General features: G+C 37.9%; 2 protein-coding genes and 1 pseudogene across 2 annotated transcripts; all 3 read left to right on the forward strand.

Annotated features, from left to right (window-relative positions):
* The first annotated feature begins 850 nt into the window (after positions 1-850).
* LOC130416105 (zona pellucida sperm-binding protein 3-like) lies at positions 851-2,824 on the forward strand. The gene is made up of 8 exons (XM_056742218.1): positions 851-1,546; positions 1,621-1,742; positions 1,829-1,932; positions 2,008-2,185; positions 2,249-2,366; positions 2,439-2,524; positions 2,600-2,679; positions 2,754-2,824. The coding sequence occupies exons 1-8, from the start codon at positions 920-922 to the stop codon at positions 2,822-2,824; spliced, it is 1,386 nt and encodes a 461-aa protein (XP_056598196.1). The 5' UTR covers positions 851-919.
* A 3,374-nt stretch (positions 2,825-6,198) lies between these two features.
* Positions 6,199-7,467, forward strand: LOC130416106 (fibrocystin-L-like). Its single transcript, XM_056742219.1, has 4 exons — positions 6,199-6,322; positions 6,602-6,850; positions 7,063-7,212; positions 7,433-7,467. The coding sequence occupies exons 2-4, from the start codon at positions 6,721-6,723 to the stop codon at positions 7,465-7,467; spliced, it is 315 nt and encodes a 104-aa protein (XP_056598197.1). The 5' UTR covers positions 6,199-6,322; positions 6,602-6,720.
* Positions 7,468-7,536: 69 nt separating this feature from the next.
* The window catches only part of LOC130415751 (fibrocystin-L-like), a 30,835-nt pseudogene continuing 11,609 nt past the window's right edge, over positions 7,537-26,762 (forward strand).

Below are 26,762 nucleotides of genomic sequence, written 5' to 3' on the forward strand. Positions count from 1 at the left end.
TGTTTTTTTTTGTAACAGAAAATGCTTGACGTATTATTCTTTTGTCTGTATTCTGTCTATTGGTTGATGTCACTCACATAGATACGTTGCTCTAATATGCATTCTATTGACGTATTAAAAAAAAACCTGAGGCAATCTCTTCCGTGGTGTTATTTTTTGTGCCAAAAAATGGACATTATTCAAATATTATCCGACCACGCTCTCGCTTACGTTTCACTTCCTCCTCATCTCTTCATTTATTTCCTTACCCATAAAACTGCACCATTTTTAAATGTCTCTTAATTTTTCATGGTCAATTTAAAAACAAATCAAGGTCAATGTTTATGTTTATGTTACAATAGCTGTACAATAATTAACAACATGTTTAATTGTACATGAAGGTCGGGTTAGACTGTTTTGCGATCCTGCGTGGTATTCTGTCCCGTGGGCTCATGGGATATAGTCATATAGATGTATATGAAGTATCTGTCGCTGAGTGCATCGGAATCTGGGCGTCACCATTAAGCCATCCGGGAATTTCTCGCCTTCTCTATTATGAATACTGATGATTCGGACATGCTACTCTGTCCAAGTACTGTTTTCTTCTACTACATCGTGGGTAAGTAGGTGTATTAGGACAAAGGTGGTGAGAAATAGTCCACCACCGGGTATTTCTCGAATACTATTTTGGGAATACAGACTATTAATACTTTATAGTGAGGAAGTATGCCATTTCGAATTCATTCCACTTGTGTAGGTGTGGACTAGGCCTAATTTAAAAAGGCAAGGGTAGCTAGTAAAATAAAGATTCATATCTGCGTCCTAAATGTCCAACAACATCCACCTGTTGCAAGCTGGATAGGTAAATGAACAGGTCTAAAATAGCATTACGCCAATCACTAGAGGGGCGGAGCCATCCTGATTTCCAGATGTATAAAAAATGAATGCTGGGCTTCAACTACTTCACGGAAACTCAAGCACAGCAATGATGGGGTTGTGGCAAGCTGGATTTGGGTTAGTGCTGGTGATTGTATTTGGCTTGTCTGATGCACAATGGCGAGGAAGATCAGCTCAAACACAGAAACCTAGTACATTTAGGCCTTGGTCACAAATGCAAGTTCCTCAGCAGAGTGAATCCAGAATGCCTCACTTTCCCCAAACCAACGACCCCATGCTTGTACCACAGAGATTTCCTTCTCAGTTTTCAATGCAGACCCCTGGTGCGGTTGGTGGAAATCTCGGTCAAGATCCTCTTGGTGTTCAGTCGAAGCAGCTTATGCAGGGTCCCATGGTTAAACTGACGTGGACCTTTCCAAGCCTACCCGAAGAACCTGTACAGCCAGAGATTCCTTTTGAGCTGCGGAACCCTTTGTCTCCCAATAGTGTAGGGGCTCAGTGCGGGGAGAATTCTGTGTATGTTGAAGTGATGGAGGACTTCTTTGGGACTGGACAACTACTAATGGCTTCTGGATTTGCACTGGGAGGCTGTGGACCAACCGGGCAGGACAATAATGCTAGAGTGCTTCTCTTTGAATCAGAACTGCATGGATGTGGCAGCATGTTAACGGTGAGAAGACTGATCCTCTTACCAAAAGTGATTTAGTTTTGAATAATTCTTGAGTAATGGACTTGTTTCTTTAGGTGACCGAAGATGAGCTTGTTTATACCTTCTCCCTGGTCTATACTCCCCAAGAGTATTCAAATGGTGTTCCAATTGTAAGGAGTAGTGGTGCTGTGGTCAGTATTGAGTGTCACTATCCAAGGTACGGTTCTGGGTTCAAGGTGGAGGCATTCTCATGCGTGTAGTGAAAGATATTGCGGTGACCAACCTTTTTTCTATATTCTACAGAATGCATAATGTGAGCAGCAATGTCCTGGTGCCCACTTGGGTACCATATGCAGCTACTAAGGTTGCAGTAGAGCGGTTGGTCTTTTCCCTCAAGCTTATGACTGGTATGTATCATATAGCTTTTAATGTAGCTTCAACTTAATTTTGTAGACCTTTTCTATTTTTTTTCCTTGAAACAGATGAGTGGCTGTTTGAGAGGCCTTCAAACCAGTATTTCCTGGGTGACATTGTGAATATTGAGGCCTCTGTGAAGACTTACAACCATGTACCTTTGCGTGTGTTTGTGGACCGTTGCGTAGCCACTGTGTCCCCTGATGTGAACTCTGCTCCCAGATACTCCTTCATTGAGAATAATGGGTAAGGCATTTACTCTGCCTATCCTAGAAGTATTCCACGGTGTTTAACTTGTTTCTTTACCAGGTGCCTGGTTGATGCAAAGTTCACCGGCTCAAGTTCTCGCTACCTGCCTCGCAGTCAAATTGATAAGGTGCAGTTTCAGCTGGAGGCTTTCAGGTTCCAGCAAGCGAACAGTGGGCTGGTATGTATTGGCCTTGGTTTTGAGGACATTCTAGTGAACTGTTTGGAAACCCGAACCCTGTTGTCTTTGCAGGTCTACATCACATGCATTTTGAAGGCGGTTCCTGTAGCCACTGCAACAAATTCTGAGCAGAAGGCTTGCTCGTTTTCCCCTAATGGGTATGTTGCCCCCAAATAGCCTGCACTGGGTCAGTAGGTTACGTTCATCATTGAGGATGTGTCTTTGTTTGGCAGGTGGGTGTCTGTGGATGAATCTGATCAGGTGTGTGGCTGCTGTGACTCAACCTGTAGTGCAAGCGATCAGGTTCATGGAGGTATAGGTTAAAACATGGATTAACTACGTGATTATGGTCTTGGAAGTTTCTCACTGCTTGTCTGTTCTCCATAGACCTACGGTGGGAGCAAGCATCTGTTGGGCCCCTGAATGTGAAGGAATTTGGCTATGGGTCACTAATTTGAAACGGCCATGATGTCATGTGAATAAAACCTTTTTAGTGATTTATACATGTTCTATAAGTGGTCGTCCTTTAGGAAGAATTGCATATCATTTACATGTTAGCCTTTTTTTTATGGTTCTGATTTGTCACTCAAAGCACTTTTACCTTGTAAAGCGACAATTTGGATGAGTACTTGTGGACTTATTCTGATTTTTATTAGGTAATGCATGGTAGGTACAAAAAGCCTGTACCTACCCAAAATAACATTCCTATACCGTGAGGTTAAATGTGTGGAACTTCGTTTTTGGGCTTAATTTCACAAACTGCAAATTCTTCCCTACATTGGATTTGTTTGAAGGATTTTTTTTTTCCAAGGGTCAATGTAGACTTGATCAAAGTTAAAATGAACGCCTATTTTAGGTTTGACGCTGCAATGACTCATGTAGCTTGTGATGAACTTTGTTAATGGTATGGCTTCTCTAGCAGTTACTTCGATGTAGTGTTTTAATTGAGAGTCATTCTTGTGTGACATCGCTGAAGCATGAAGATGAATTCTTGCCATTGTACACAATGTTTTATTTGGTATGCACATGCTTTTAGATTTTTCCCTTATCAACTTTGTTTTAGTTGGCAGATGGTTTTAGCAACGCAACTGATAACCTTTAAGTTGTATATAAAGAACCGTAAATATACATAAGTTATAGACCATACAAATAGAATATAAGCGTACCACAAAAGTAAATTAAAACAATTAAATTACAGCGATATGTAATTGGTGATTTGAATATTTATTGACCTCAAATTGAGACCAATTTAACTAATACAGAAAGCTTGTCACCCATCAAAATATTACACGCCCAAAATTGATGTGTTTACATGAAAAAAGTTTGTGTAAACACAATTAAAAACACAGCCAATAATATTGTGTTATGGCGATACAAACGATCGTGTCTTCAAATAACACGCCCAAAAACAACGGCGGTTGGTAGAACTGTGTAGATTAAGGGGAAAGGTACACCAAACCAACTTACTGGGTTCTTATTTTTCTTGTTTTCTGGGTTGCTAGATGCACCAGGGAACCCGGTTATAACACTTAAACAGAAAAAGTGGGGTCGTGTTTAACATTATTGGTGTGTTTTTTTATTTTTAAGATTGGTTGAATTAATATACTGTTGGGCCGTTTTAATCTACATAAACGAGTCATACTAGACCGTCTCATTTTCAGTTCGCTTCTTGAACTTTTGAGGCTGCGTGCTGTGAAAACCAAGTCCTCTTTTTTTTTAAAGGCGTCATTTGACACAGCTAAAACGAATATTAATGTTTGCTTTAGATGGAATATAATGTGTATACACGATTTAAGGTTAACAAAACGCTGTCTCTTCCACATACCGAGAATGTTTGTATCTCTACTTTGCTCCGCCTCTCTGAAACGCGATGATATTTTACAAAACTCATCGCTCTGAAAAGCGAGGTGTGCTATGATTGACCAGTTCACTAGTGCGTAGTGATTGGTCGAATACAGCACGGAAATGTAACACCTCTTACCATATTTGAAACATCATGTTCAAAAGCATATGTACTGACCTTAGTTGCGTTTAGATTTGGGCGGTCTTAGTCAAATCGTGTTACGAACTGACGTAGATTCGCCGGGGTGTGGTTACACGAGGCGTTTCAGGCAGGTCTGGGTAAAATAGATAAAATACATCTTTTGTTCCGACACAAAAATTTTATCTGTCTAATACATTCATGGGCAACTTATAAAACACCAAAGACAAAAAAATACGTATTTCCGGCGAATCACCCCTTTAAGTCCGCGACCTTGAAGGTTGCAGCCCCTGAATTAGGACACAGCTAATGTCGTGTCGAGCGACCCCGTCAATCACAGAATGTGTCTTTGGAATCAGAATGCAGGACTCTCAAGTCTCACGTATTGGGTGTGAGACACACGCATTTGAACCCGTTGTTGTGTTATATTCAGTTTCCGTGAAAAACTGTTCAATGGGGCGGGGTTAGTGTTGATATTCATTGTTCGTTCCACGGTGGGCGTGGTCTTTGAGCACAAGCGACTTGAATCGAGTGTGTTGTCTGCTCTCTTCCATAGTTTGGTGAAAGATTTTGTTAAAGTAATAAAGAGAATTGTCAAATTCGCTGTATAGATTATTTCATTCACATAATATGATTAAAATGCTTAGTTTTGGCAATGTTTAACTTTTCACTGTGTAGCTTACGTGGATGAAACTTAATGATAGGCCTACTAAATTGAATCGAACACATTAATCTTGTTTTGTTTTTTTTTGGCATTTAATTCAAGCCAAACTGGATCCTAGTCGCTGTGTTTTTTTCTTTTCTTAACTTTCATTGACTGCAATTACTCTTAAGATGTGGTTCCATGTATGTTCAATTTAAGATTTGTTCTCTGGTGTTGATTTGTGTTGACTCTTATAAGATTTTTTGTCAAGAGACTAACAACAATTCAAAAGAACAATAGGCAGGGGATAGGTGTTTATGGGTTTTTTCCCTGTGAGCTAAAAGACAATTTAGGAGAAGGGAGAACAATTGACAATGTGGACATTTTAAACGTATTGCCCATAAATTGCGTTGCTTCTAGTACTTCTAATCGCGCACATGCAGGCGCACCCACACACAAGTTTTCCCATTTCCTAAAAATCAATTTTATTCTTTTTTTTAGTTTAAAAGCAGCTTTATATGACAAAAAAACTAGGAAAGAATTAAAAGAGTATATTCACAGCACAGCAAGAACGAGTGTGTCTGTCAGTCACAGGGATTGTCATCATTCTCAAATGAGTCTGTTAGACTGGAGCTTGAAATAATATGATGATCCTGAGGTAATGTGGAAGGGCAGACAAAGAGTAGTCAACTGCAGTTTATGAATTTTCTTACAGCACATAATCATCATTACTGTTATTTGAATTTAATATTTTACTTTTAAACTGTAGACATAGGATGCATTCTTTAAATTCTGGCTAAAGAGATGTATTTTATTTAAATTAAGGTGATTACTAGCCAAATGGTATGTAGAAATCCTATTCCAAAGTTAAACAGGACCAAGGCCTCCAGGACAATCAAAAACATCCTTTAAATTGGGTCGGTTAACACATTCCCAGTAAAACCATGCTATTGTGGCTTTTCGGTAGCTATATTTTTTATTTAATAAGCTGGTGCATGGCAGGGCCTTCTGAACTCTATGGGGAACTTACTTGATTCCTCTTTTAGCAACACAACTTGGTGGGCATTTTCCTGGAAATTCCTCTGCGTGAGAAATACAAGGTGTGGTGAGTGATCGTGTGAACGTGTGAACGTGTTGAAATGCGTGTGTCTCACGCCCCATGCGTGAGACTTGAGAGCCCTGGCAGTGTCGATTAAGTTTGTAAATTATACAGTTGTTTGTCCTACAGTTGTCTGTCCAACTGCATTCTACTTTGGAGTACGCACCCAAGACTTTTACTCACCACAAAAGTTGATGTGACATTAAAAGTGAGTTGAGTGAGACCTGTAACAGGTAAGATTCATTTTGAATACGACATGCAGCTTACTTCAGGGAGGTTTACAATGTAGCATTTGTAATGATATATTACGATTGCAGCTTTGGTGTAGTATCAAAATCACTATAACATGGTGGTCACTATTCATCTGTTAAGTTCTGACCTTATGTTTTCTAGCCATCTCCATTAGTTTGGTTCCATTAGTTAGTGCCGTTACACCAAATTCAATTTACTTGATTGTAACATATCAGCTCATATACTCACATAATAATGCTGATGACATGTTTTCATCACAGGTCCTGTTGGAACACAGATCATCATCTCTGGTTCAGGCTTTGGCACAGACGCAGTGCTCGTCTCAGTGAAGATTGATGCTGTGGGTTGTAATGTGACATCCATCACAGATACACAGCTGATGTGCACTGTTGGGGAACACGCAGGAGGAACGTTTCCGGTTAGGTTAGATCATCAGGTCAAAGGTCATGCCTTATCTCAGTCTGTCTTCAGCTATGAGCTGCTGCTGAAAGGGGGCACACCAATTAAAGGTAAACAAATACCAAAAAAATAAAATCACTTTCTGAACTCAGATAAATTTTACATCACAATCGTAAATCCAATGTCAAACCGAAATTCAATATAAAATTTGGGTTCCACACCAAATAAAACCCACTCCCCAAATTGTCATTCAAATTGTCATTTTATTTGCCTAAATACAGTAATAAACACTACAGAATAGATTTGTTCTGTGTTGTTTTAGGAAGCTATGCTGGAGGAGCTTTTGTTGCCATTCAAGGTTATGGATTTCATCTGAACTCCACCATAGTTCTCAACTGTGACAGAAAATGTAACATGGACCTGCAGAACTCCACATCTACTCAACTTTACTGTGATGTCCCGTACAACAATGGTATGCACTTCCTCATGTAGCATTTCTCATGCATCTTGAAATGTTTGCACAACAACGTTACCATTAATCTAACAAATATTTCATGTTTCTGTAGATCTTAAATATGTTTTATGGTTTTGTGCGAAACATATGACAGGAAAGCTAAAACAAATCATGTGACTGCTCACAGAGAAATGAAAGAAACAATCTCACTGTTTGTTTACATGTGTCTGTCTTCCAGGGAATGAAACAAACCGGTCTGTATGGTTTTGGTGATTAATGGAAACAATACAAAATAATTAAGATCTTCCTCTTTTAACCTATTCACAGAGCTGAGAACAAATTGTACTAAAGAATAGAAAGGAATCTAAGGCTATGAGAAAAGGTGGGTAGCTATGGATGATGTCAGCAAACCCATTAACTATGGCCATAGTGACTGGCTGAAAAGGAAAGGAGCTCAGTTAGCGATTTAATCATACAAATATGTAGAAGGACCCATGTCTCCAAATGTGCACAAAACTTCATTGTTTAGTACATATGTGACATGGAAACTTGATGATTCCAAATAACGGCATCTATAGTTTTGGAAACACTCACTACAAACGACTGTCTCCCAAGAGTGCTTACAGGGTATGGGGGGTGATTTTGTAAGGATTCCTGATTGGTGCCCTGACTAGTGAACGAGAGCTGAGATGCACTTTTTCACAATGTCAGAAATGTTGTCACATAACTTGTAAAATGTTCTTTGTGTGCCTAAATCTAAATGAATAATGTTCTTGAGCCAAGATATAATTTTGACTGAATTAAGTACATTAGTCGATGATGATTTGTGCAACATTTTGAATACGCTTAAGAGATATTCTCTATAATATTGCTTTAAATGCATGTATTTGTACATACAGGACATGTTTATGTGTGTTGTGCAAACTAAAATAATGGCTGCACGACGCCCCAGGAAAGAATACAGTACATGTTTGTAGAATGACAAAAATGCTCATGATTGACAGACACGTCAAACAAAGAAAGTTTCACCCTGTTGGAAGATATAAAAAGAGGGACTTCTTGATTGATAGTGTGAGTTTCCAAAGTAATTTTAACCGGTATGTTGGTCTGAATGATGTTTAATGTAAACTTTTAAAAACTCTATTTAATTCAAAGAACTCGCTGACTCCTTAGCATAAGTTTTTTTCTTTTGTAATGCACTAATTTACTTTATTAATTTTATTTAAAAAAAATGTTATTCTCATAGCTGCATTTTATATCTTTCATTAATACTAGAATCTCATTAATATAATACTTAACACCTTATTGTCTAAAATTAATAATATTTGTGACCAGTATGCTTGTGAACAGAAGTATCATTGGTGCAGAAGGGTTGGTAACATTGCTTCGAGGCACATCCGAGTCTATCAGAAAAGATGGGGCGCATGCATCGGCAGCTGCATCTGCTGCTTGCTGTTTGTATAATACTGTGGAGCTCCGCAGGTAAGCGTATTCTTGAGTTTTCTTTATCATATCGATTGCAACTTAAAGTACATAATCATGCCATTTTAAAAATTGTTTCAGACCATTTGAGTGCCACATTGTTGTCAATAACAAACGAGATAGACCTATTCAAGCTTTAACTAACTTTCTATCATACAGAAGCGCAGAGGATCCACAGAATTACCCCTTATGTTGGCAGTGTCAATGGTGGAACAAGACTGACCATAGAGGGAGAAGGTATTAAAAGACGTTCATTTAGTATATAAAAGCAATTTTAGGGGTTGATTAAACCCTCTAAAAATGCTGAATTGTTTTGAACCATGGTTGTGTCAAGTATGGACAAACCCAACAGCTTGTTTGTTCTTCAGGTTTTTCTCAGGCCAATCAGTTCAGTTTAAATGCAGACGACCCAAATGTTGGTAACAGTGTGATGCTGGTGTCTCGGACAAGAGCTATTCCCTGTGATGTGGAAACAATCTCCAGTCACTCCAGACAGATCTTGTGCTATACAAGGTATTACCCAGTTCAATTTTATATGTAAATGATGTTTTTAAAGTCACTTCATATAGGTAGTAACAGTAAAGTATCCCACATTGCATGCAATGTTCTTTTAGCTAAAGTTTTTGTCTAAAAGTATAATAAAACTGTTTTCATTCAGCTGCAATACTTTTTGTCATTTCACATAGTAATTAAAATTCTATGAAATGGCATAATTTTAACTAAAGGGAAAGATTCTAGAAACATTTAAAAAATATAAATTCAGGTTTATAATTCAGAAAATAACAATTCAGAAATAAACTGCATAATGTGCAATATGTTTCTTAATCAAATCTTTGCTGTGTGTGTTTTTTAGAGCTTTGCCTGAAGATGACTACGATATACGAGTTAGTGTGGATGGTGTGCCAATTCCAAGTCAGTGCCTTTATTACTACTGGTATTACTGGAATTGTAAATTCCGTGTAAGTGAGAAACTTTTGTTAAAATCTTTACAGCATTTTCTCTAAACTTTAACAACATACTTAAAAATAAATGCTATGCTTTTACAGCCCAGATCGTATTATACACCATCCATACAAAGTCTCAGCCCACTCTCAGGTCTTCCAGGTGGGATTTTTGTTTTAGTTTGTCATTGAACTACAGAATAACAGTAAACCATAAATCAAGGTAAATGGATTGATGAAATTTTATGTGAATGTATAGGGACTGTGGTGACAATGCGAGGAAGGATTTTCACTGATGTGTACGGCAGCAGTACGGGCAGAAGTTCCAATGGTTGGAATACAAGATTTGTGAGGTCTGGAAATATCTAATAGGCCATAAAATTATATTTGTTTTAAACATATCTGTTAAAATGTGATTTAAAATGATAGTCTGATGTTAGGTTTATCCGATTACTGTTTTAAATTTGTTTTTCTTTAAACAGGGCATACCTTGGTGGCATGCCTTGTGAACTACTGAAACCCAATTCAGATGAAAAGTAAGTATACGTCAAATAATTTAGAAATGACAGTGATAAACAATCATATAAACTGCATCGATTACCTTTCATTTCTTAGATATGGCCTGAAACTGGATACGAGCGAATGGGGATACATGAGTTGCAAAATGACAGGAACTTACGTTGGTGAGGAATTTATAAAAAAAAGATGAATATTTAAAAGATGTACTTAATGTTTTTGTGTTTAATAAACTGTTATGGTTGTGTTTAGGTCATCATAACCTCAGTTACATTCTGGATGGTGAATTTGGGAGGTCAGAGTAGTTTGATGCACTTTACACCAATTTTACACTGACGTTTCTGCATCTCTTTAATGTTGTTGAAAGTCTCAACAAAACACATTTTCTTTCCTAGGAGTCTTCCAGACTTAGGACTTTTTAGTGTCTCAGCATTAAACAAAATCGCCATGTTCCAGACATATGCAGGTGCGGAAGAACATTTATTCTTATTAATAAATGCAAACTGTTATTCTTTGAAAAATAAGATATTTCTGAAATATTGGCATGTTGTTGATTTCTGTGTCTCTCGTTCAGAGGTGACAGGAGTTTCTCCATCTGAGGGTAGTGTGTTGGGTGGCACTTTACTCACCATTCAGGGACACTACTTTGATGAGACCGACCGGCCAGCTGTGGTTTTAGTAGGAGGTAAACACAATGTACTGTCAGAGTCCACTCTGAATATCTCTGATCTACATTTTAACTTAATCAAATGTAAAATAAAGATTATTTAAGATTGTATAGCATATAATATAATATTATTCATGATTCATGACAATTAGGTCTACATTTGTTCATTTATCAGATGCTTTTAGAGAGCATTTAACAATTTATCAGACTACAGAAAACATGCCAATGTACAAATGTACTTGATCAAATTATCAGTCCGACCACGTGAAATTACAGATCAGATTTGTTGCAAAGAAAGTATTGATTCACAAAGTTTTACAAAAAAACGTATTAGTTCAGAAATGCACAGAAAGTGAAGTTGCTTAAATGTATTTGAAGGACATCATTTGTGAATTGCTTTCTGTGCATTTGGAGATTCTGGAGTTTTTTTACGCCAAGACATGCACACAAATTCACAAAAGGGCTCCACCCACAGTCTGCTCAGTCCAATTTGGAAACCTCTTCAACAGATTGACCAATAGAAAATATTCTACAGAGTTTTCAATACTCAAAATAAATTGTTTTTCATAATAAGTTTACAATTTCTCTGCTTTCCAAATGTATCCCGTCCCAAACAGACTCGTTCAATTGAAAAGGATTTAAAATAACAGATGTTACCTTTGTACCTTTTTTATTACCTACAGGTCAGAAGTGTCAGATACAGAACATATCGGACAAGAAGATAGTCTGTGTGACTCCTGGTTATGAAAGGACTAACACGACACTGTTTCCAGGTGAGAAATCAATTTAAAATCTGATTTTTAAATGGTGATGGTACATGGTCAAATTCACACGTAAAATGGAAACACTTTGGTTCCATTTGTTAACATTAGCTAACTAAGTTAACCTGAAGAACTAGAGCCGATCTCAGCATATTGGGCCACAGTCACATCATTGAATAGAATATTGTCTTTGAAGAAACACTGGTTGTTTTTAATGATGGTTAAACTGTTGTGTTCACAGGTGGTAGAGGTTTAAAAATGGAGATGTGGAATAACAGTAATCCAGGGAATCTAGATGATGTTCTGACCTATAATTCCAGCACACCGAGTTATTCTGTACAGTGGCTGGATTCTCTGTCCTATGTGTGGCCCACTGCAATGATCAACTTTGTGGCTCGACTGAGTGGATTCTTTGTTCCGACAGAGACAGACAATTACTATTTCCAAAACAAAGGATACTATTATTGCCGACTGTTTTTCAGCAAGACAGGTCTTCCACAGGATAAAGTATGTAATGATAACAATCAATTTATTAATTCATAATTTGATATTTATAGTATGTGTTAGCAATTACACTTCATGTGATATAATTTCTTACCTTAATCTAGGTAAAGATTGCTAACTCTGCCCACCAAAAGTCAGAGGTCATGCGCTTAGAGAAGGGAAAACCGTAAGAGAATGTTTTCAAGAATTCAGATAACCAGACAATCTGTTGAAATTCAATTAAATACAAAAGGATTGGATAAAAAAACATATACATAAACATATACACGTTCCCAGATTATCTTTGCAGCTTTTATGGTTTTTGAATAATATTATATATAATGACATCCTTAATTATAAAATAATGTTCTGCTGCTTTCGATGTGCTGCAGGTATTACATTGAGGTTCTGGTTCAGGGATATTCTTATAATCAGGTTTCAGTTGACGTGGGCTTTTTCAAAGAGATCAGCCTATTTACAGCCCGGCAGACAACAGAAGCTGTTGATGAGAGACAGAGGATACGTGCAAACTATAATGTTTTACCTGAGAAACAGGTAAGTGAGCATACAAAAGAACTTTAGGGAAAGTACAAAGATTATTTCATCATGCTAGAAGGAAGTTAATAATGTTTCGAAATTCCTAACTGGCAGCTCAGATAGGAATTATTGTTTTACTTAAATTATCTGCTGTTATAGGTGGTTAGTTTCAAGGGATGGACACCAGTAAGCGCCATCCAGGAGGTGCAGACTTTGAGAGTCAGCAGTGAGTGCTTTCTTCTGAGCATGTGTAAAAACACATACTATATTCTGGCATATGGAGATCAAACAACAGGTGCATTAATGTTCCTCACTCTCTACTGATATTTTAAGAAGTTGTGAATATTGTGTTTTTGTGTCTAAAACAGTGGTTGTCACACTTTTTCGTTAAAAGCCTCACCTTGTTTGGGCCGCATTGCTTTGTGGCCCCCCAAATAAAGAATTATGATCTTAAACTTAGAATCGTAATTAAACCAAAGTCATATTCAAATATACAATGCAGGAACATCAATTCATTTGGTTGGTAGTCTCATTTTATGATGTATGATTGCACAAAATCTTTGATACATTTCTATATTTCATAAAATGAGACAAAAACTTTGGCCCCCCTGGACCGATCTTGGGCCTCCCCATGGGGCCACAGCCCCCAGTTTGAGAACCAGTAGTCTAAGAGAGCTAAGAGTATACTGTACTTCTCTAATTTTTTTTTATTTTTACCATCTTATAAAGTCTTTACATGTTTATTTGTTGTTGTTTTGATAACATATCATGTTTTGCATATGACAGAGCTGATTCCCGTCAGTGCGTCAGCGCTGGTGTTGCAGAACGCTCTGAATGATTTGTGGACAGTAAAACCAGACACAGTTACAGTCACGAAGGAGGAACAGAGCACAGAATCATTTTACAATATCACATTCAACTCAAACAGAGGTAAAATAAATGATCACAAAAAAAGAGTGATCTAATAAAGACAATTCCTTCATTCTTTTTTGTGTGTGAACATGTGCACCACAGCTACCATTACAAGTACAATTATTATTACAATTTTCACCATTTTGGGTTGTGCACTTGATTTCAGAAACAGAAACAATAGTCTAAATTGGCTTCTAAAAGCTTGTAACTATCTAGATCTCAGGTGACTTTGAGATCTTCAATACTGGACCATGGGGTCAGATGTAAACATCACAGTTACTGAAGTAGTCAAAGGGAAGGCCAGTCTGGAGAGTTTCACACTGCTGTGGGGCGGCGTCCCATCACCTCCTCTGACTTATAATGCATCTGAGGCTGAGGTTTCTATTTGTTTGCATTTGTGTTCAAATGTTAGACAAAGCAATTCTGTATCCAAAATGTCTTTTGACACATTTGTTTTGTGATTAAGGTGCTGGCTGCGTTAAATGTGATGCTCTCAGCTAAATGTCCATCACAGATTCCAACCACTGAGAACTCCAATGTGAAATTTTTCAGAGATTATGAGGACGGTAGAAGAGTAAGTAATGCTTGTAATTGATAATAAAAAAACCTAATTAGTATATATCTTGCATAGACACCCATTGATCGTAAAAAAAATCGAAATAAACATCTATTAGTTTGACCAAACATCAACTTTCTCTCTTCGTCAAGCAGTTTTCAGGATCCCTGGTCACTGATTCTGAAGCGTTCTGTGGCCGTTGGTCTCTAAGAAATCCAACTACTATATTAAATGATTATGAATATACAGAATCCGGAACCCAGTACAACCAAATACCACTGCAGCCGTATAATACCGTAAGCATCACAGTGTCTCCTCCAACCTTTTCTTAAAACCATTTTCCTCAACAAAAATAGAAATATTTATAAAATTTGTGAAATGTGTATTTTTATTGTAGTTCTGCATGGCCTACAAAGGCCGTCTGATGAATCAACTTGGACTGGTAATAGTTTATGACAGAAGCCCAACGTTTTCCCTGTCTGCGAATACAGAAATCTCTGTGCAGTTTGACTCAACCGATGAGTACGCTTCATTTTCTAAACTCTCTAAAGTCATCTATACATTATTTGGTGGATTTGTCACTTGCTATATAAATACTGAAACCAAAATCATAGTCATTTTAATTCTCAAGCTTGGAGTAACATCACTCTGGTCATTTCTCAGGTGGAAATATAAGTGTGTGGATCTCCTGGACCTTCTTCGAATGCAAAACTTCACAGGCTCCAATTTCAGACTCCATCGTCTGACTCTGCATCGACAGAACTATGACGATGTTTACTACGTAGATACTGTTCACATTGGACAGGCTGCTTTGGATCCAGATGGTATTTAGAAAAGTTGGATTTATTTAAGTTGTGGATTAATAAATGACTGTAAACTTAAATGTATGTTGAATTATGATTCTGCTACATAAGATCTGTTTCAAATGTTGTACTTTCTCAGCATTCTCTCAACATTGTACTTACTTTTCAGTTATAATGCAGGGTAGACACCCACCCGCTCTTGGCAGCTCTGGTCCTTTCTTTTCCAACATTAATGTGCACAAACAAACAAGCGCTTTACAAGTCACTTATGAGATCACAGCATGGCCGTACAACTGTGGTTTTGGCATCCCATTGCTTGAAATTGGCTTTCTAGAGGTGAGCTAAATGACTAAAAACACCAAAAATAATTCTTGTTTGCATATAGCTCACTCTTTTCCATACATTTACAATAATAAACAAAAGTGGCCCATAGAACTATATTCTGATAAAATGTATTTGTTGGGTGGTGACTAGACAGTTGGGAGTTTTACATTATAAATAATTGAACATCTTGACATTTTCTCCAGAGTTTACAGATTTTACTATCACTTATTTTCTTGTGGTTTGGTTGAATGTGAAACTACAGTACATTCTTTAAAATATCTTCTGCTGCTTTCCACAAATGATTTTTATATTTCTTACAAATCAATAAAGATATCAATAAACAAATCTTCAAAGATAAAAAAGTGAACAACTTTCATTATAAAGTACTGAAATCTTCCTCATGACTGATGTTTCAAATCACACCCCTATTACTATTTCTCTAAATTACTTCCTGCAGTTTGTACATGTTGTTCCAGGAACAATGTTTTTGGAACAACATTCCAATCAGATTTTAAGGCTTGGTTTAGTGCTTACTGTTTGTTTGTTTTAAATTAAGGACAGGGTTTAGTGCTTTGTTCACAAGTTTAGAAAATATGTTAACCCAGAAACATGCGAAACTTAAGCTGTATACGTGTGTTTCAACATATAGACTTTTTGTGCCAGATACTGCATTCTATTTTCTTAACATTATAATTGTGTTTTACAGAAGCTAGAAAACAGCACAGAGGACCTACTGATTCAAAGCCAGGACAATGCCACAGTCACTATTAGCCGTGTTCACAAAGCCAGTCCCCCTCTTACTGGAACCTTTGATGTAGCAAGCTTTGGCCAGAGTGTTGAAGGTATGAGTTTAAAGGGAACCACAGAGATGACGTATTTTTGTATGAAAAACCCGGAAGTGAGTTAGCATTTCACAACTTCGGGTCACATCGCTCCAAAGTATGTTTTTTTATGCTTTTTGGTAAATCGTCTGAAATACTTTAAGGTCGGTGGTTAACAAACCTAAAATTATTTTCACGTTTTAATCTATGAAATGAAACACACCAGTTACAACCTAATCATGATTTTTAAAACCCTAATTGTGTCTTTTAAACGGCGAATACATCTTTTGACAATATAAATCTCACAAATAATGGGGATTAATTTACATAGTTATTATTTACCAGGAAACACGTTTTTAATAAAGTTTGAAAATGTTTTCGGTGTTGGTGATGTTGAAATCGAGCGACCATGGTGTAGTCTATTTATAGCTTCATGTTAGATTTTCAATCTGGCGACTGTATTAATCTGGCGACTTCAAAGGTAACAGATGTTGTGTTAATTTGTAAAGATCATCTTGATAGACAAATCGTTGTAAACATTATAAACCTTAAAAAAAACCATTATAAACCTTTGTTAATCACAGATTTTTGTGATCTTCCAAAAGTCTATGGGAAAAATGCATATGGCTTTGGTCGAGACAACCAGCGCTAACTTCTTGATTGGCATACAAAAATACGATCCATTATTTAGTTCATGGGAATGTAGTTGCGTAAGAGACCTGTGCTCATGTTTTGTTCCTGAAATCAAACAACAGTGAACTACAGTTGATTTTCCTCTTTACATGAACCACAACCTTCAGTGGTTTAACTGGTTTTTCATGTCTTTGGTGTGGTGTTTGTACCTCAGGGCTGTCAGTAAACATCAGTGATGTAGACCTGCAGTACGCACTACAGGGGATTCCAGAGCTCGGCCAGCTGCGTGTGGAGAAATATGGAGATTGTAAAGGCTACTGGTGGGACATCCGTTGGCTCACTGTCCCGGGCGGTCAGCCACTGTTAGAGGCAAGAAGCAATAAACCAGTAGCGTCTCAGAATGACATATAGATATGTCAATAACCTATAAAAAAGCATAACAAATTAGAAAAATCCCTTGTTGTGTCTACTTAAAATAAATTATTTATGATTTGTTAACTAGATTAATTCCTCTGCTGTGGTCGGTTTGAACCCTTCAGTGACATCAGAAAAGATCGAGCAAGGAGGCCTTTTCAAACAGAAAATTTTGGGAGACTTTTTGCGCATCCCATCAGATAAACCACAGGTGCTTTTCTCACAACAATACTTCATTGTTCGAACAAATGTTGACCTCTGACTTTTAAATTCCTTTTTGTGACACCCAAAATAAAAATGTAGGCATTTTATCCAGGCATTTACTCAATTTACCTTATGACTATATGAAAGTCAAAAGTTTAGCATGTCTGGTCTTTTCAAAAATTAAAGCAAATGTGTACCAGGGTTATCCAGTGAGATATTATGATACTGCAGCTTTGTATGACGAAAAGACGAAACTGAAAAAAAATCTTTCTTGACAGCCTCACTTACTTCAAATTATGGTAAAAAGCAGATCGAATCATTTTCTATAAATTGTTTGTGTTCCTACGAGGAAGAAAAAAAGTTGTGTGATTTTTGGAAACATTAGGGGAATGTTTACTTTTGGGTTAAGAATTATTTTAATATTTTATAATAATGGTTCTAACATGGCTCGAATGCAGAAATTGCAGACAATGGACAAAAAAATTAAAAATGCAAAAAACAAAATGCAACTAAAGATATAATCCATGTTGGATGTAAGAATAGACTGGCTTACATTTTACATTTGAAACTTTTAGTTTTTTTTTTTACAAAAATATTTCAGAATCTGCATTACTCTGAGACATCTAATGTTGGTTCTTGAGAACTTTTACAATTATGTGTATATTTATGTGTGTGTTATCTGTAAGGTGGAGATTTTCATCAACGGCATCCCCTCATGGTGTTCAGGTGATTGTAGTTTCACCTGGAGTGAGTCTAAGACCCCAATGGTGACCGGAGTTTCTCCTACAGAAGGTGCAGTAAACAATTAAGTTGCAAAGCTGTCTTGTCCATGCTTTGGTTGTTAGTGTTCACTGCTTTATAGCACTGCTACGCATTTGATTACAGGTTCCAGTGGTTTGGCAACTGTTCTTAACATAACCGGATCTGGATTTGATGGTGGCAATGTCACAGTAAAGACTGGCAATGTGGAATGCTCTATCCAAGAGGTCACTAGTAAGTCAGAACCCATCAAGTCATTGTCCTATGAAAAAAATGTCTCAACTTTTATTCCATGTCTGTAAAAGGTAATGTAGTAGATGTCAACACAGTTTATACAGAGTTCATGTTCATGGACTTTAAAAGTAAGTGATTTAAAAACAAATCTGACCATGAAGTATTTTTGTTATCTTTTGCAGACACCTATACAACCTGCAGAGTTTGTCCAGCAAGTGCTGGCATCTATCCAGTGTCTCTGAGTTTCTCTGGCCTGGGCATTGCCCGATACAAGAATGGCACCAGTTTGAACTTCACACACCTGTTAGGAGTGAACTCCATTTACCCCACCACAGGAAGTACAGCAGGTACACAACAATGTTGTGAAGAAAAATAGACTTCACATTAAAGCTTTAAAACCAGATTTTCTACCAACATGATATTTGTGGCTTCACAGGAGGAGCGATTCTTACTGTGTTTGGTTATGGATTCAGTATCGATACAGCTGTCACCATTGGCACTCAGCAGTGTAATGTTACTGGAGCTGAAATCACTCAACTGAGATGCATAGTTCCTGCTGTAAGTGAAGAGGTTGATTTTCTTTGAGGGACATATGAAGGATTTAAAAAGTGCCGAACAAAAACCTCATCAGCTTGTCTTGAAAAAATATTCATGAGACACAAAATGTTTGCTTGCATATTATTCTCAAATCCCCCTCAAACAAGCAAGTCAAGCAAACATCTTTCGATGCAAACATGTAAATAAGCTTATTTTGCATTTTAATGTACGTATGTGTGCTGAAGTCATGCTGTACAATCTCAACAAGAGCAGAAGTCTGAATTCTTAAACCGTAATCGTTTATAATGATTTTACATTTAAAGTACTAATGTGCTATAATTTAGATACTTTATTGATAAGTCAATGAAACATATACATTTACAGTTTCATTTATTCATTTAGCAGACGCTGTTATCATATACTTTTGTGTGACATGTCAATCAGGGGTCATCAGGTAAACAGACTGTCACAGTGACCATGGGAGAGATGACAGCAACATCAACTGAATCCTTCACATACAACAACACTCTGATGGCCACCATCACTGCTGTCAGCCCACACACTACAACAGTATTTGGTAAGTATTATACCAAATAACTTGTTATTCCACCATTTAGCCATTCTTACTAAAATAGTGCTTTTTCTTTTTCTCTGCAAAACTATTGTATCTTCTTGTATACCTTTGTTAACATCTGATAGTCACAAAGAATTGCCCTAGATCTTCAGATATGTTTCTCAATACAGATTCATCTTGCTGGTTTTCTCATAGTTGGTATCTTGTGCATGTTTGCTAAATGTAACAACTGATTGTATTTCAGTCTGAAATGTGGCTGGATTAGTTGCTGACTTGGCGATTAAGTGCTCTATATTATATACATTTTCTCTTTGTGTCAAAGGGTTAAGGATTCTCACAATCTTAGGCTCAAATTTTGAAGAGCGGGTCAATGGCAGCTCAGTTCTGGTTGGTGAGACTGAGTGTGAATTGTTGCAGTGGACCAATGAAAACATTACCTGCATGTTGCCTAAACTCACCCCAGCTGTATATGACATCCATGTGAGAGTCGGGAACCAGGGATACGCCTTAACCAGGTCAGTCACTATAATACTTAATATAACAATTTCTATAGCAATGCAGTCGAAGTACTTGAATGTAAATATGTTTACAGTTGATGTATTTGGTTTTTATCATGATTTGTGCATTTGCAATGCCATTTTACCAAAAGTGAAATCTTTATAGTTACCAGTTCCAGTTAATGCCACTTTTAATTCTTAAGAATACAGATCAGAAGAAAGAATAAATTATTATTTTGTTTTCTTCATGTAGTGCTGGTGTTAACACCACTATACAGTTTGTTCTGAAGGTGACAGGCTTCTCTCCACCGATGGGCTCTTTGTATGGAGGAACCACCATCACCATCAGAGGCTCTGGGTTCAGCTCGGTCCCATCAGAAAACAACGTGACTCTAGGTAAGAACCAAAAACAATGTGTGCACTTTTTCCCCCCATTTTTACATGTAATGTCATTACTGCACATTGCATGAAAAAATGGGTAAAAAAATTACAGTCGCTGTATAGGCTTTTTGAGAAACGAGCGAAAAAGACAGTATAATCAATAGTACCCAGCTTTAGGTCACATGAAGACAAGCTGGTGTTGGTTCAGAATTAAAAATGTATCTACCCTCTACTTAAGTAACTTGTATGTTTAGAAAAGTATATAAAAGACCATTTATATTGAATAAAACGTCTGTATTTTCATGGTTGTTCCTATACAAAACTCTTTCTTACAGGAGACACAAAATGCCAAGTAACAGATGCTTTAGACCATCAACTGACATGTTTAACTCAACCTAAAGACAAAATACACTACGTGACAAACCAAGGCTTCCATCCCGGTAATCTCTTGTTTTATCTCTTTATCAGTAACACATATGAGCTGAATACATCAACATTTTGTGATGACACAAAATGTTAAGAACAGATAATGAAAGTACAACTGCTGCCAAGAAAACAACGTGCTTCTCTGACTACATGACAGTGTTTGTATGTGTATGCATAGAATTATATTGTGTGTGTGTTCAGTGTGGGGTCAGGGTTACGCCTGGAGCCCGTCTGCACTTATAGTCTCAGTTGGGGACACAGTGGTTTGGAGTTGGGAGACACCAGCTTTTGTGTCTGATCTGCGCTACAGGGTCTTCAGTGTGTCCAGTCCCAGCAGTACTGAATATGATGGCATGGCATTCGAAAGTGGACACAACAAAACATCTAGAGGTACAAAACTACATCACCGCATGCACATCTCATAATCCATTTATCAGTAATATATATAACAGTTTGTTTTACAATGGTCTGTTAAATATTAAGTGGACAATGCATCATTTGTCAATATTTGCTTAATATTGTTGCAGTTTGCGAACTTGCAGCATATACAGTATACAGTGTTAAACTATGAATTTACAAATGGTATTTGGGTCAATATAACTGTTGTTACTGCTCTTTGTTAATCTGTTTGTGTGTCTCTTTTGGCTTTAGGGTTTTTCAGCTATCGTTTCACATCTCCTGGAGTTTATTACTTCAGCAGCGGCTTCATTGACTCCAGTAACCAGAAGACGCTACAGGGCGTAGTGATCGTCAGACCTCTGGAGGAGAGAACTGTTGGGCTTCAGGTGTCTGTAGCTGGAATACAGGCCTCTGTGAATTTAGGTACAACAGCAACACTTTTATTTTGTGATTTTTTTTTTTTAAATCACTTGCATCAACAAATTGCATTGTGAAGATAAAAAAAACTCACCGTCTTCAGCTGGTTGGAAAGACGATAGTCCCATCCCAAACACACACAACTGGTTGCTGTGATAGGCTGCTTTTTATAGTGCCAGAGTGTTTACACTTCTGTCTGCGTTTTAGGATGGGATGGAAAGTATTTTACACAGAAAACATTACATACGCTTAAGGCTCTCATTGGTTTGGTGAGGAACAGGTGGATATAATGCTTTTCTCGTTTTGTTCTTCACAGTCTCAAGGCAAGTGATGTCAACTGAGTCACAGTGTGTGGCCACTCCCGACTGTCAAATGGGGGTTTCTTATGACCCCTCTACAGGTCTGTACTTCACATTTATCTCCTGTGCCACTCCTACTGTAAATAACATTACTCCTATCCATGGCACCACCCATGACATCATCACCATCCAGGGATCTGGCTTAAGCAGCATCTCCTGTGCAAATGAGGTGAGGTCAATAAAAACATCAAAACTGACCTCAGTTTAGGAAATTTTTGAGATTCAATAATAAATGAAATACAGATTTTTGATTGGAGTGGTTTTAATCATTTTATATTTTAATTATATTTAAATCATTTTATAATTATATCAATTTTTATAATATACAGTATTACATGTAAAACATTAGAATTGTATGTTGTGTGTTTGGAGGGGGGTGAATGCAGAGTAAGGCAAAACATAATTTCTTTCTGGGTTTGTCAACTAAAGGTTTATGTTGGAGGTCATCAGTGTCGTGTCATCAGCAGCACTTTAACTCAGATCAACTGCAAACTCAGTTCTGACAGTGGCGCTCCAGTGGGCACCCCCTTACCCATAACCCTCCGGGTGAACAACTTGGGCACAGCCATCATGACAATGCCGAATGAGAACCACCGCAGATTTGTGGTTCTACCTGTGGTTGATTCCGTCTCTCCCTCTGTGGGCAGCACGACCGGCTACACACGTCTCTCCATCTCTGGCTCTGGTTTTGTGAATGCATCTGTGATGGTAGCAAATGTTCAATGTAATGTAGTTTCCATGAACTACTCACAAATAGTGTGTGACACTTCACCGTCTCTGGCTCGCAGAGGAAATGTCACAGTCTATGTAAACACCATCTCCTCCTCTTGCAGTTCTGAGTGTATATATGAATATTCTCAGTCTGTAACACCAGTTGTCTCCAGCGTGTCACCTGACTCTGTTACTGGAAACTCTACTACTGTTGTGGTCACTGGCAGTGGATTTGGGAACAATGCAGCTGATTTAAGGGTATCTGCTAATAACACTATGCTGGAAGTCATAGGAGTTACAGATGACAACATCACACTTTTGGTCGGTGCTCTGCCCGCTGGGGGACATGCCCTACGAGTGGTGGTCATGAGGAAAGGTCTCGCCACAGGACTCGTCCACCTGACCAGCACACCACAGGCCACCATCCAACCAACATCAGGAAGCATTGCAGGAGGAACTCCACTCTTGATCGAAGGAAATGGCTTCGTGGCAGAATACACCATTGTGAATCTTGATGGCATCCATTGCCAGATTTTGGAAGTGACCCCAGACAGAGTGAAATGTTTAACACCTCCTCATACAAAGGGAGAAGTGCGGGTGGATATTTGGGTGTATGGTGTTCTGTACCCACAACTACGTTTCAACTACACCATCACACAAACTCCAAATGTCATCTCAGTGAGTCCAGTTACAGGTAAGAGTCAGGTTTCTTGCTTTCTGTATACAATCAGACTGTTTACTAACCGTTAAAGAGGGTGAATAAATCCCATTGAATGAGAAGACATAATAATGCTGCTGACATGTTTTCATTACAGGTCCTGTTGGAACACAGATCATCATCTCTGGTTCAGGCTTTGGCACAGACGCAGCGCTCGTCTCAGTGAAGATTGATGCTGTGGGTTGTAATGTGACATCCATCACAGATACACAGCTGATGTGCACTGTTGGGGAACACGCAGGAGGAACGTTTCCGGTTAGGTTATATCATCAGGTCAAAGGTCATGCCTTATCTCAGTCTGTCTTCAGCTATGAGCTGCTGCTGACAGGGGTCACACCAAACGAAGGTAATCAAATACCTAAAAAAATAAAATAAACCATACATCACAATCATAAATCCAAGGGCAAATCAAAATTCAATATCAAATTTGCGTTTCAAGACCCACTGCCCAAATAGTCATTCTTATTGTCATATTATTTGCCAAAATAGATTAATAAAACACTACAGAATACATTTGTTCTGTGTTATTTTAGGAAGCTTTGCTGGAGGAGCTGTTGTTGCTGTTCAAGGCTCTGGATTCGACCCAAACACCACCAGAGTTCTTATCTGTGACAGAGAATGTAACATGGATCTGCAGAACTCCACATCTAACCAACTGTACTGTGAGGTCCCGTACAACAATGGTATGCACTCCCTCATGTAGCATTGCTCATGTATCTTGAAATGTTTGCACAACAGCCTTACCATTAATCTAACAAATATATCAGTGTACATGTAGATCTAAAATATGTATTACAGTTCTGTGCGAAACGTATGCCAGGAAGGCTAAAAACAAATCAGGTTACGTAATGGATTGAAATTGTGTCTCCTCACAGATAATTAGATATGAAAGAAACAATCTACTGTTTGTTTACATGTGTCTGTCTTTCAGAGAATAAAACAGAGCAGGTCTGCATGGTTTCAGTGACTAATGGAAATGATACCGTCAACATCACAGCGGGCTACACGTACAGATCATCTTTAACTCCTGTGATCACTGATGTCACACCACGCAGGGGAGGAACAGCTGGAGGAACCAGACTCACTATTACAGGCTCAGGGTTCAGGTGACAAAGCAGATTTTCTTGTACTACAAAAAACAAAAAGTGTTTGATAAAAACAAACCTAATGCATGAATGTCTTCGCTTGAACAACTGTGGCAACTTTACAAATCTACAGAAAATTACGTACTTAGCCGGTTAATAGCCATTGCGAACTTTAAAATAAAAGTTATGAATATGGTAACAGAAAGGCATTTAGTGTATCTAAAGCAATTACAGTAAATTTGGCCATAGTGTGTCGTAAGTGTCCACATATACTGTATTTTAGGCTAATGCCTCCCAAACAGTTTACTTTTTGTAATCTTCTGTATCTTTTGCCTGTCTCACCTGTAGTTCAAACACCAGTGAAGTTACTGTGACTATTGCGGGATCTCTCTGTGATGTCCAGTCAGCCAATGAGACACAGATTATTTGTGTGACCAACAATCAACCAAAATCCCAAGAAACTAAAGTTCGAGTCCTGATAGGAAACAGTGGAATCGCCAGAATGGTAACACCAAGATATATTTATTATCAAAACACTGGTCCATCTAAAATAGAAACGTAACTATTGCTAACAAGATCTTGAAGAGCTTATCGTGACCCTTTAGCTACAGATCCTTAAAACTGTTATCAAACCTTTATTCTCATAATAAACCTTTTTAAAAAATACACTCATGTGATGACAGTCAGTGATGAAGATGCTTTTTCTGTTTTTCAGGATCGTGCTGATTTCTTCTACATTGACTTGTGGTCATCTCCCTATACGTGGGGTGGTCTCTCTCCTCCTGAGGAGGGCACATTTGCTATAATCACTGCTGGTCAGACCATCCTGTTAGACACCAGCACCCCTGTCCTAAAGATGCTCCTAATACAAGGTGTGTTCTTTCACACAAATACTACCTTCATAAGGAAATAACATTACTTTACATTGACATTTCTAAAAAAGGGGAAAGATATGTTTATTTTTAACCAATTTCCACAGGGGACACTGAAGGAGTTTTTTATGCACGTTTTACCTCCCAAGGTCGAATAATCCTAAACTAGATCAACAACACAGATTAATTGATGGCTTATTAATGGTTTTTCTCTTTTTAGGGGGACGGCTGATTTTTGATGAGGCAGATATTGAGCTACAGGCGGAGAACATTCTGATCACAGATGGTGGAGCTTTACAGATCGGCACAGAGCAGCAGCCCTTCCAGCATAAAGCCATCATCACTCTTCATGGACACCTGCGGTCTAAAGAACTTCCTGTTTATGGAGCCAAGACCCTCGGTGTCAGAGAGGGAGTGCTGGATCTGCATGGTATGCTTGTACAGTACAGCACAGTATTTACTTAATATACAGTACTGGATGCTGTGTATACAAGATTGTCTATAAATAAGACCTTGGGATGACAACCTTAGAGAAGTTCCCTGCTTTGTGATGCTTTGTTTATAATTGTTTTTCTTCAGGAATCCCAGTACCTATAACATGGACTCGTCTTTCTCAGACAGCACAAAGTGGCTCAAGCTTTTTGACACTGATAGATGCCGTCACCTGGAAGGCTGGAGATGAAATTGTCATTGCTTCCACAGGGAACAGGTACAGCACGGATATGCTTTCTAAGCTATAGTGAAACTCAGTTTCAGGTTGATTAAATAGAACTCAGTATTGAAACTAAATCAGAAACTAAAATCTTACATAAATTGACAAATAACACCCATATGAAGTTTTTACCATACTTATATAAATACTTGAATGACTATTTACATTACATACTATTAACAAAGTTTACTTCCAGCGTGCTTTAAAAATGTTTAGCACACACTCCTTAACAATGTCCCTTAACGTTTCTAAATTCACTCTTCTACATCTTTCTTGGGTTTATTGCTTATAAATCCACAGACATAGCCAGAGAGAGAATGAGTTGAGGAGAATTGCCTCCATTTCAGATGACGGCAGGACCCTCAATCTGACCAAACCCCTCACCTACACTCATCTGGGTGTATCCGTCAATCTGCCTGATGGGACTGTTTTTCAAGCAAGAGCAGAGGTGGGACTTCTTACCAGAAACATTGTTATCCGTGGATCCAACAACCAGGAGTGGAATGATCAGATTCCAGCTTGCCCTGATGGATTCGACACAGGTTTGGTTGTTTCTCCATCTTGTACAGAAAGAGGACAGTTACATACATAATTTCAGGAATGCTGTTTAAAGAAATTCATGACATGCTCATTACAATACATTGCCTTAAATAATGCACTAAATTAATTAAGTCCATTTTTTCTTACAGGGGAATTTGCAGTCCAGACATGCTTCCAGGGGAGGTTTGGAGAGGAAGAAGGAAGTGATGAGTTTGGTGGCTGCATCATGTTCCATGCACCAAATGGAAGTCTGGCAATTGGAAGAATTGAATATGTTGAGGTAACAGTTTAAT

Source organism: Triplophysa dalaica, chromosome 25, assembly GCF_015846415.1.
Source record: "Triplophysa dalaica isolate WHDGS20190420 chromosome 25, ASM1584641v1, whole genome shotgun sequence".
NCBI classification, from domain to species: domain Eukaryota; kingdom Metazoa; phylum Chordata; class Actinopteri; order Cypriniformes; family Nemacheilidae; genus Triplophysa; species Triplophysa dalaica.

Coding starts and splice junctions, on each gene's coding strand:
- LOC130416105 (XM_056742218.1), top strand. CDS start 920: ATGAATGCTGGGCTTCAACTACTTCACGGAAACTCAAGCACAGCAATG. Junction 2,186..2,248: donor TCCTTCATTGAGAATAATGG/GTAAGGCATTTA, acceptor TTTCTTTACCAG/GTGCCTGGTTGATGCAAAGT. Junction 2,680..2,753: donor AAGCGATCAGGTTCATGGAG/GTATAGGTTAAA, acceptor TGTTCTCCATAG/ACCTACGGTGGGAGCAAGCA.
- LOC130416106 (XM_056742219.1), top strand. CDS start 6,721: ATGTGCACTGTTGGGGAACACGCAGGAGGAACGTTTCCGGTTAGGTTA. Junction 6,851..7,062: donor AGGGGGCACACCAATTAAAG/GTAAACAAATAC, acceptor GTGTTGTTTTAG/GAAGCTATGCTGGAGGAGCT. Junction 7,213..7,432: donor TGATGTCCCGTACAACAATG/GTATGCACTTCC, acceptor TCTGTCTTCCAG/GGAATGAAACAAACCGGTCT.